This window comes from Hippopotamus amphibius, chromosome 4 (assembly GCF_030028045.1).
Source record: "Hippopotamus amphibius kiboko isolate mHipAmp2 chromosome 4, mHipAmp2.hap2, whole genome shotgun sequence".
NCBI classification, from domain to species: domain Eukaryota; kingdom Metazoa; phylum Chordata; class Mammalia; order Artiodactyla; family Hippopotamidae; genus Hippopotamus; species Hippopotamus amphibius.
In genome coordinates, this window is record NC_080189.1 from 89,879,443 (window position 1) to 89,891,694 (window position 12,252).

The 12,252-nt window shown below is 39.0% G+C and overlaps 1 protein-coding gene across 1 annotated transcript in view; it reads right to left on the bottom strand.

The window, feature by feature from the left end:
• Nucleotides 1-12,252, bottom strand: part of MAGI2 (membrane associated guanylate kinase, WW and PDZ domain containing 2) — a 1,275,509-nt gene that overhangs the window by 217,045 nt on the left and 1,046,212 nt on the right. The window contains exon 10 of the mRNA XM_057732512.1: nucleotides 1,929-2,567. Within this exon, the coding sequence (XP_057588495.1) occupies nucleotides 1,929-2,567 (639 nt within the window). The remainder of the gene's footprint in view (nucleotides 1-1,928; nucleotides 2,568-12,252) is intronic.

The window sequence follows — 12,252 nt, forward strand, 5'->3', positions numbered from 1 at the left end:
GATATGGCTATTTAATTAAGAATATTTGTTTTAATCTTAAGCAATGGGTGAAATTAAAATACAAGTCAATATTTAATTATCAAGACTCAAGTGCTATTTTGTAATAATGCTTTAAGGTCACATTGAAGACTTCTGCTATCATATTAAATTCTTTTTTTTAAGATAGGAACTTAGTACTTTGTACAGTGTTGCTCATAAATGCCTAGTATTTGGTGTCCATTTCCACACAAAAATCAATAATGTATATAAATACTTCCTTGAAGGTGAAACACGTGCAGAGAGGGCCACATACATCCTAAAAGGTCCTTCTTTCAGCTTTGACTGCTTTCATTTGCATTTCAAACTGACAGGGCTTTCATGCTGTTTTTAGTCCTTTGAATAGACAATCACGTATGTTCGCCACACAAGTGCACTTCACAGCACTGCTCCTTCTGACCCATCCCTGCTATAGCTTTGGTGCTAATCTACACTCAAGAGACATTTAATGAGCACCTATTGTGGCCCATTATACTGAGAACATTCCATCAGGTTAGGTAGTATTATCATCCCAATATAACAGATGAAGCATCTGAGGCTCATGGACTACGTGTCCTAAGTTCCCAAATTGCTAAGTAGAAAACGAGGACTTAGCCTGAGCCCTTTCATTTATATTTTGTTTCCAAGTATCTTCTCTATCTGTGACCCTTCCCTCCTTTCTCTCCCTAGATTCACTGATAATCAAAAGCAGAGTAGCAGAGAAATGAAGGAGGTAGCTTCTGCTTAACCCCATTCCCTACCCCACAGAGCAGGTGGAAGGGAAGAAAGCTCCAGGGCTCAGAGCCCCTACCACAGTCCTCACTGCTCCCAGTTCCAAACTTCACCTGGAACATCCAGCCCAGAACTTCAGCCTTTGCAAACCCTGTTCCATAGCTTTCTTCCGAGGTCACAGAGGCACTATGGTTAACGAAGCATCCCTGTAGTAATGGAAGAAGTGTTCTGAGCAACCCTATTCACAATTCTGAAAAGATTTTTCTATGGGGACACAGCTCCCACTGGCCCTTATGGGGATTATCAAGACCGTACTTGAGCTTGGAAGGAGTTGAACCAGTTCAGTCCTATGCACAATTCAGAGCGTTGTTTCCTTGGGAAAAATCGTGCTTCTTAAGTCAACAGAAACCAGTTTGAGGCAGGATTCAACCTTTACCCTCTCAGTTGACAGCCGTGTGTGTGTGTGAGTGTGTGTGTGTGTTTGTGTGTGTGTATTTTTTTTGCAGGGGGAGGTCTTTTTGGCTGTGCTGTTAGGCTTGTAGGATCTTAGTTCCCCAACCAGGGGACTGAACCCACACCCTCGGCAGTGAAAGCGTGGAGTCCTAACCACTGGACTACCAGTGCACTCCCCATAGCAATATATATTTATAAGACTGAAAACACTATTTTTATTGTTTAATATAAAATAGGAGAAGATACATTCTCAAAATTAAAAAGCATAGCTTCCTAGACTCATGTTTCTCTCTCTTACTCTTTTACCTTCATTTTTTAAAGTACAATTTCACAGACTTGTGGTTGCCAAGGGGGAGGAGGGGTGGGTGGGGGAGTGATGGATTGGGAGTTTGGGATTAGCAGACGCAAACTATTATATATAGAATGGATAAACGACAAGGTCCTGCTGTACAGCACAGGGAACTATATTCAATATCCTGTGATAAACCATAATGGAAAAGAACATGAAAAAGTACACACACACACACTCAATCTGAATCACTTTCCTGTACAGCAGAAATTAACACATTTGTAAACCAACTATACTCAATAAAATTAAAAAATTAAAAATAAAAATAAAAAAGTGTCATTTCATTCAACTCCAGAGAAACTTCCATTTTTTTCAATAGTATTGTAAAGCTTCTACTATGTCACCTGTACACTGATTGCTGAGCCAGTGTTTATCTTACCTCCTCGATGGATAATCAAAGAAGTCTCGCTTCCAATGGGACAGTCCTTAAGTATATCCACTACTTCTGTATGGCTCAGGTTCTGTACATTCTGCTGGTTGATCTCAACAATGAGGTCGCCTTCACACAGGCCAGGGCATCCCTGAATGTCAAGTATTTGTTTCACCCGCTGTCCTGTCGGACTGTCTGCAATGGTGAAGCCAAAGCCCTGGGCACCTTTCACAATGGTTAAGGTCATAAGTTCAGCTTGGGTGGCCCCAGATGAAGCCATAGATACATTGTCGTCATGGACAGGTGGTGGATACGTGCCATCTAGCTGACCGTCAGCTGGCATTGAGTGCAAAGTATGAGGCGGCCGATCTGTTATATCTGGAACCGACTGTGAGGTCCGAGAAATGTATTCCAAATACGTTTCATAGTTATGTCTTCCATTGACCATCACTGGAGGTGGCCTCTCCATTATTGCAAGGGGTGGCACCATGCTGTTAGCAGGATCTTCAGGATCAAAGGGCAAAGGGTAGCCACGACACAACACCAAGTTGACACTCTGACCAATAGGAACAGACTGGAAAAGTTTGACTACATCTGCATGAGTGTGTCCAAGGACACAAACTTCATTAATATAGACAATGACATCACCTGCAAGGGAAACAAAGAAAGAGATTGACAACATGAGGTAAGTTCAATTAACGTTGACATAGAGAAATGGAATTATTTATGAGACTAGTGAAAGAGGTGCTTTGCTTCTCAGTAAGCAGTGAGAAAATCAATTAGAATAGTATTTAAATTGCCTGTAGGTGACTCAAGGTTACAACAGGTCTGCCAACAAATATAGTGATCAAATGCTGAAAAAAATGCTATTTGGTTATTCCTGAAGTTTAGAAACAACTTCATATTCAGAAGGAAAGACTCAGAAAGAAAAGTTTAGAAGAATTTGTACCTTGAAGTAGCACGCATTCCATGCTTCTTTCTCATCTTCAGTGCAATTCGGTTAATAGAATTTTCAAATTATTGAGAAGTGGTGGTCATAAGTTTCGGATGAAAAACAAAGCCCAGTATGTGGGTTTATTGGTATCACTTGTCTGAGTCAACTGTCTTTTTTTTTTCTTTTCTTTTTTATGGAAGAGGAAAATATTCTGCCCATTTATTTTATCTCTCTATAGCAAAGTGTAATTGCAAAGGTTCCATGTATACACAAGTAAAAGTCAAGAGTACTGATTTTGGGATCAGGGATCTGGGTCCATATCCTGGCTCTATTACTTAGCAGATCTGTGCTATTGGGCAAGTGACTTACCTGCTTTGAGCCACAGTTCCTCATTTATAAAGTTGTCGTGAGGATGAAATGAGATGCAGGAAAAGAGCTTGGCACAATGCCTGACACATGGTGAGTGCTCAATAAATGTGGACCATGATCAATATTATTGTTGCTAAAATAGGAGGAAGGGGATTTGAGACCTTGGCTTTCACACAGGAAGCTGCCAAAGACTCATCTTCTCATCTTAGGTAAAATGATATTTCTGTGGATCTTTTCAAAAAATGCATTTGTGCTTTCTCCCCAATGAATTTAATCAGAGTTACAGAAGCCCAAGGGTCAGAAGTTAACTTTATGTTATTAAAAATGTCCTGAATGCCAATTATTCATTATAAAATATATTCAGGAAAGCAATATTTCCTCCTTAAAATGCAGGGAAAACATGCTTGTTTGAGATATTGTTTAAAAAATTCAATTATGTATGAATTCAAATTTATTTTTGGAGCACTGTTCTATCATGGATTGATATTTTTATCCTCAAAAATTGTAATATTTGAGAATTGAACTTGGCAATTTGAGATTGTGCCTGACTATGCTGAAGAGTACATGTGAGATGAAAAGACATGTGTTCACAGATTGTCAAATGAGTAATTCAACAGATATCAGTTTATCAGGATAATTCTGAAATGAGTAGTGTAAGTGGCTAGGGATTTCATTCAGAGACATCATTGCCCATCAAAATTGCAAACATCAAAAATGAAAAACAGAGTTGAACTTTCAGAGTGACTTTTTTAGTTTCTCTTAGTTGTCTGTAATTTCTCTACTAAATACACTTTAAAAACAAATAATTCTATGAACAGAACATTCCCAAGTAAAACGGCCTTAACTACATACACTCAGTCAACACTCTTCCCAATGCTAGAAACTACTTGAAAGTGCTAAAGATATAGAGTCAGAAAAGCAAAAACAAAACAAAACAAAACAAAAAGAAAACAAAACAACATTTTCTGTGATCCAGGTTAGGTCTCATTCTGGAAAACATCACAGAGTATGTAATTGGTCAGATGGAACTTCACTCTTCAATTATGTCTATCAGAAAGGGTGCTGGTGTAATGGCTGGGGCACTGGGCTACGACTCAAGGGCATCTGCTCTCTGCTACTATGATTTCTCAACAGACTGGGGCAGTTGGGAATGCTTTGGCATCATTTTTAACTGGTTAAGATCATCCCAGAGAAGTATCTCATCCAGACAAACTTTTTTTCTTCTCCTCCTTGCCTCTTCTATTTTTAAACTTATTATACATATTTACACACTGAAATGCTGAAAGAATATAAATACTTCTACACTACCATCCAGCTTCATGATTAGAACATGGGTTATGTTAGCTGAAGCCCCCCTGGGTAACACCCTCTCCCACCGGCCTTCCATTACTGCCCTTTCCAAAGGTAACCAATGTCTGGTGTTTGAGCTTTGTTAGCCACACATACTTTATATTTTTATGACATATCTAAGTACCCATAAACAATATCCATACATAATGTTTAACCCCTAAATAATATCCCCCCAAATGTTTTTGTATATTTTAAACGTTTTGTAAATGGTATATATATTCATCTTCTGTAATATCCCTCAAAATGCATTTGTGATATTTCTCTCTTGTGATACATTTACCTCCAGTTCATTCATTTTCATTGCAGTAGAGTATCTATTGGATGACTACCTCATTATTTATTATTATTTATCCATTCTTCTGTTAATGGAAACTGGGGTTCTTGTGAATTTTTGGCTATTAAAGATAACTTTGCCATGAGCCTCTTTCCACGGCCCTTGGGAACACATGGGAGAATTTTTTGTGAGGTATCCACCTTGGGGTAGACTTGCTGGGCATAGGCCACTTGAGTCTTCTACTCTGTTAGAAACGGGAAATGGCTGACAAAATAGGTCAAATCAGTTCACACTCCCTTCGGGAGTATGTTAGAATTTTCATTGCTCCCCATCTGACACAATGTTTGCCATTCTCAGACTTTTAATTTTCAATAACCTAATGGGTGTGATCATGGTTTTAATTTGCATTTCCCAGATGGCTAAGTGAGGGTGAGCATCTTTTCATATGTTTACTGGCCTTTTGGGTTTTCCCTATAGTACCTCTCCTTTCCCCATTTTTCCTATTAGGTTAGTTTTCTATTTTTAAACACATTGACTGTTTTTCTTCCCACTTCCATTTTTGATCTAACATCTTCTGTAGGTTTGGGAGGCTGCATGGTGAGTAGACATTATATGCAACAGGGAACCAAAAGTCTTTGGACTGATTCCCAGCTCCATCACTTACTAGCTGTGTGACTTTCAAAACTAACTTAAATCCTCTGTGACTCAGATTTTTCAGAAGTAATGAGGAACAATAATAATAGCAACTTAGTGTGCTATAGGAAATAACAAATGAGATCACACAGGTGAAAGGGTTTGTAAGCTGTAAATTGTTAGGCAAAGGATAATTGCTATTTCAGTAATTATTATCTGTCCTTGATTATGCCTGTCTATAAAATCAGGACAGTCCCACCAAGATATTCCCACCACAGTTATAATTAAGGATGAATATGAGTTTCTGACTGGGCAACTAAAAGGCAGAAAAGTAACAAATGTCCATTTCCTCTAAGGCTCTCCCTAACTTTAATCACAGTTAACAAACTCGCCAGCCCCCAAGCATGCATTATTCTTCCCTCTGCTATGCCAGAAATTCATAGGAAAAAAGAACTAAGGGTAATGTTCAAAGCTCTCACGGTTCCCTGCCAGGTCTAAAGAGTAGTTATTTGAATTATAGTGATTAATGTTATCTATTTTTGAGTTTTAATGTGATCTTGCTATTTAGAAACAGAATGAGAACTATTTGTGGTTCTTAGTAAGACTGCCTTCTAAAATTTACGGATATTTTCCACTCAGAGCAGTTTTTTCAAGTCATCAAGCAAGCAAGTGATAAAGGACCCTGCAACAATATCTTTATGGAGCTCCTCAGATTTCTGAACGTAAAAGATGAGTGGTCAGTTATCACAAGACAAAACTAACTAACAACTTGACACTACTTAACCGCTCACTTTAAAAAGTAAATGCATGCCTAGACACTGTCATGCCAAAACTGTTGTAGGTGGCGATGTACGCAAACATTTGCTTATTCAGATAGAACTGATTGGGTAGGATATTTATAGACTGTGCTGTATGAATGTCATTTACATGTTGTGAAATAAAAATATGAGCCACCTGGTATGTGCCTTCTGACGGTGCCACGCCAAGTCCTGAGATAGACTGGGCTTGCGAGCACAGAAACGGACGTCATTAGGAACACTGGCTCTAGATCTAACCCTGTTGGCCTACTTAAGAGAGAGAATTGAAAAAGAGTCACTTGATCTCTCCATCTCTCAATTTTTTCTTTTATAAAATGAGAATTAAATATCTCCTCCATTTCCTCTTTTACAGGGCTACTGTGAGAATGAGATCATGCTTGTGAAAACACTTTTAATTTTACCAAAGAAAGATTCTCCATAAAAATAAGATGATTCTTTTGAGAGCCAAGCACACATTTTCATTGCCATCTCACCTGCAACGTTACACTGTTTCTTATATGGCCATTCACTTTAGGCCGTATGGAGGCCAGATGGTTTTAGGGCTATTGCCCTCAGGTCTATTGGTCAAATTTGGTATGACTGATGAGCTTGGAGTCCCCAGCAGGGCTGATCATATAATGACCTGATTCCCAATTATGGGATTTCAAAGCGCAAGTGAAGGACAGTAAGGCTGATGAAGCAGAAAGTTTACACTGCTTCTCTGTATGAGAAAATTCTAAGGTAATTGGTTTCTTTCCTAGTCATGGAAATCAAAATACAATACTGGATACCTCTTTGCTACTTCATCATTTTGGATAAAATAGAGCACTCTTTGTAAAGTACTGCTTAAAAATGGAGTTATTTTTATACCACTTTCCTCTGCTCCCACATTCTTTGAGTCACTGTGGCTACAGAATCTTCCTTTTTAGCCGCTCTTACCACCTGCTGTCTACCTTCCTTAACCACCACATTGGACCAGACTAGAATAATTCACTTCACACTCCATTCTCATCCTACAGCCTCCTCTACTAACTTCAAACCACTCAATCTTCAGACCTACTGCTTAACACTCTTTACCACAAGCCTTTCCAACTTATTTTTGTATTCACCCCCAATACGTTACCTTTCTTGGGAAGCTGGTATCTTTACTCTTCATAATTCATAACTTGATAACTTGCCTTTTAGTTGGATCCTGCTGTTCCTCTACCCTCAAGTGCATTTCTTTTCTATGTATAACTTTATTCCAGATAATTCATTTCTTTCCTGACCTCTTCAAAGATACCTTCTGTTTTTCCTACACAGATTGCTCCTGCTTCATGTCTGTGACTACAAACTACCTCAGACTATTCCTTTGGGAGAGTTTTCCATCTGTTCCAAGTTTGTTCCATAAAGTATACAGAGTATCATTATTAGGCTGAGAACTTTTTAGGTATTTAGGATAAATTCTCATTGAATAAAGGATAGAAAGACAGAAAAAAAACTGGCTTGAATTTCACAGCTAAATTTGCTGCCTTAAGTGTTTCTAACTTGTTCTTGCCAAGTCAAATAGATTTTTGTTAAAAGAAAAAAAATTCTCACTGACTGCTCCCATCCCACCAATTGCATGTACTCTCCACTGAAAAATTATTATTTTTGAGTTTCCTTTCCAGTTAATACAATTTGACTGAACTTTCTTCTTTCTGAAGCTTGTGTTAGTTTGTTTTTTATAATAATAATAGGCAATTTTATTATAATATTGAATATTCATTTTCCCTCTATTCTACTGCTCTCATGAGCACAATAAATTCTGACATGTACTTTTGGGAGTGTGCTACTCACCACTTCAATTAAATCGAAAATAACTGTTCTTGATAAAATGTATTCCCTAACGTGAAGCACTGTGGTATGTCACACAGACAAACAGAACTGAAGCTGAAGAACTCCTTGGGTTGCTCTTTCAGCAAGTCATTCATCAGTTTTACCATCTACAAAATGGGATAACAATAGCTGTTCTATCTACCTTATAGGAAAGAGATGTCCGTGAAAATGTTCTGTAAACTATCATGTTATTACCAATAAAAATATACATATTAAAAATTTTTAACAAATGACTGATAAAGATTGGAAACTAAGAATATCCTAACAAGAAGAATACATAGTTCAAATTTTTAAAACGAAACTGCTGAATTTTATTAAATTATTTGGCAGTCTGCTTGCAGAACTTTGAGAGGACAGATAATGTCCATCCTTGTAACTGAATACGGTTTCCCAACAAGGAAGACCAGTGCCTCCTGAAAGTATCCTTAGATCCTCTTTCTGTTCTGGAATATAAGTACAATGTGCTTAGGGCGGAGGGATCCGAAGGACAAAGCTCAGGTGAACTGTGTGGCAGTGGCCCTGTGGGGACTGGAAGGAACATCCACACATGAGGGTCTTGGCATAGTCTCAACTACGCCACGAAGTAAGAAAGGTCTGATGATAAGTATCCCCCAATAAATTGGCTCTCGCCTCACTTTCTCAGTTTTCCTGGTGAATCTGTTACAGGGTTCTATGCCACTTTTTGCCCCAAAGTTTTTCCTTATGCCTAAATCTAATTTCTTTTGCTAAAAATCACTATTTCCTCAATTTCCATTCGCATAAAAGTGGAAGCATCAGTCTTTTGGAATAATTTAAAGCAGTTTCTAAAATTCCCGAATGGTATCTTTAGACTGCAAGTTATAACAACAGCAATCAATTGGAGGAGATTCCATCTTGGAGTTTCTGAAACTTACCATCGTTCCATTGACTTTAAACATCTGTCTTGCAGAGAGCATTATTGCGGACACCACCAAATTGTGCAGAAATGCAAAATTCTTAGGTTATGGAAGGTATAAGAGGCAGGACAAAAGACTTCATCAGCAGAATTTTAGTTTGGGGCTTCCCTGGTGGCACAGTGGTTAAGAATCTGCCTGCTAATGCAGGGGACACGGGTTCGAGCTCTGGTCCAGGAAGATCCCATATGCTATGGAGCAACGAGCCCCTGCGCCACAACTACTGAACCTGCGCTCTAGAGCCTGCGCGCCACAACTACTGAGCCCACACACCACAACTACTGAAGTCCATGCGTGCCTAGAGCCTGTGCTTCTTACCTATGTCTGCAATTGATCCACAACCTGAGGTTGGGAACTTGCCCATTGTATGACCTTCTGCAACAGTCCCTTAGTTGGTCTTCCTGATGTCACAGCAGGAAAGACTAGGGAAGGAGGAGAGGGAAGCCTAGCATATGGAATAACTCAATGAGTCTGTGGAATCATGGGTTACTTAATCTCATCCCATATTGGCTAGGATTATATGGGGTTGCTAATAAGCCCCTTCTTCTTCTCTCAGGAACCAGGAGACTGTGAATATTCTGCAGGTCAAGGGCATTAGTTTCAGGGACTTCAAAGCACTGGGCACCACCTTCCACCTGACTCCCTGTCAACTCATTTTTCATACCATACTCTCTGATGTCCTTTCTACTTAATGTCCTTCAGTGCCTGCTCATAGAAAGAGAACAGAGTCCAGGTTCTCTAGCTCAGCATATAAGACTCTCAGTCTACATTTTCACCATCTCCTGCCTCTTTCCAACCTACTCTGCTCTTCAGTTGGGCCAAGCTCAGACCTATGTCCTACACATGCTACGTTTTTCCATCCTCCCACTTCTCCCCATACTTTGTCCCCACTAACAAACTCCTAGTCACCCTTTGAGACCAATTTCACCTTTTTGATCATCTTTTTGACCACCATTTATTGTTGAGTGTTAATGACCTCTTCCTGTGTGTTACTCTTCCTGACATCTTAATTCTTCTACCCCTCTACCCACATTAACCCCACCAAGCGTTTCTCTGGCCACAGTGACTACCATTTTAATATATTTAATATTTATCTGGTATTTAACAAATTCTATTTTACCTAATCCTTCAAAAATCCATTTGAGATTATTACCATTGTTACCTGTATTTTATACATGTAGAAACTGAGCCTAGGAGAACTGAGCCTTGGTAATTAGGTGAGATTCAGGAATTGAACCCAAGCTTCAACACAAATGTTAAGAATTTCAAACAGATCAGGACAGATTTTGACTTGGGGACACTTTTACATCCCTCCAATCATATCAGTTGGCATGCTGGGTAAAATATCTTTAATTCCTGCATATGAAAATTGAGAGATGAACTGCACTATTCTTTTGATTAGCCAAGTTAATAGAGGGAAGCAGTGAAGCAAGTAATTGCAAACAGGGGAATCCACTGTAATACCCCAGTCCACTTTCTGCAGTGCTCCAAAATAAGCTGTTTGGAAGAAGGCTCTGCTGAGGCGGAGAGGTGACAGGGCACTGTAATCCACAGAACTCCATAACCATCATAACCTCTAGTATAAATTATTTCAATAGCTGTGTGATTTGGGGCAATAAATTTAACTTTTCTTGGTCTAGTTTCTTTTTCATGCATGAAAAAGTCAGAAAAGGTAGTTTCTAAGGTGCAGCTTTAAAAGTTCCTACATCTGATGAGAAAGTGGAAAGCTCTCTTACTGCACTCATATAAGGCACTGGAAAATTTCAGTGGTGCAGTTAAACAGATGACTAACAGGCCTTTGGGGGCTTACCCCAAGGTTCCTTGATTTTCGACAAGCAGCCAGTGATTCCAACACTCTATCTATAGGCAAAAGGATACCAAGATATTGGTATGGCCCCTTATTTCTCAAAAGAATGAAAGCCTTCTTAATCATATTTTATAATTTCATCTGTGTGACCTGGTGCAGATGCCTAATTAAAAGCTTGGTTAAAAAAATTATGTTTAATCAGCATGCATCCAACAATTACTCTCTGGCAGATGTGAATTAGCCTGACGATATATTTACATTTCTTTTGTGTTTGGCACTGAGTGGTAAGATATATTTAAATACTTGCATTCTACTTTGTTGGAAAGGAGGAAGAAAGAAATACATTCTAAGAGAATCTAAAGGCACTGATTATTTGCTGATCTGGCAGAGATGAAACAACACTTCAGATTAAAACTATAAGTAAAGCCACAAAAAGAAAGCACAAAAGATTGTTTTTTGTCTTTTTGCAAAGCTCCAAAGAGCAGAGGCCTTCTAAATAGCTTGCTCACTTTAGGAATTCAATAGCACAAAATGGTCAGTGACTCTGTTTCCCTAAAAGAATGCAATGAATTTTAAACGACAAGAAAAAGAGACAAATATGTTATCAGAGGGACCCTATAAAATGAAAATAGCTTCCTGCATCTAAAGAGACCTTATGATTCCACTAGAAGAAAATAAAAACAAAAGAATTAGAGATATCTTAAAACCTTGGCAGGACATGAAAGTTTATGAGAGCAAGACAAAAATATATTCTAGTGTTTTCCTCTGTGTTTTGCACACACATGTGGGCAGATGCATCACAGAAATCTGCTCAACCACACACAGATCCCCACGAAAACGTGCGCTATAGAAGTACCTTGTGGGAAAGAGTCATCATTTTACCTGGACAGTCAGTGATGTGTACATTTATTTTCAAACAGTATTAACTGCATTCCTGAACAAGAATGATTCTTTTTTTGCATAAATGACTCCTAGGGGCCAATGTGGCGTGACCCAGTGCCACCTTCTGAACTTACTCCAACAGTGTATGGAGTGGCTGTAAAACCTCCCCTGAAATGATGGGGGACAGCTGGCTGGGATGGAGCCGGGAACTGGGCATGGACATGCTTTCCAGAAGTTTACTCTACTCTACCTGCAACTGTCAGTTGCCAGCCATTCTGACTGAACAAGAAAAATGAATAACAAGAGAGAGAGAACAAGAGAGATGAAAAGGACTGGCGCACCCACGTCATCTCAGACAGCGGCCTCTTGCCAGATGTGTGAAAGCGTGTGTAACTGTGTGTGTGTGTTTGTTACCTGATCTACACACCTACATGCACTTTTAAGACAGGTAGAAGCAATGTTTTTAGTCAGAGGAAAGAAGAATTTAGTTTTTGATAC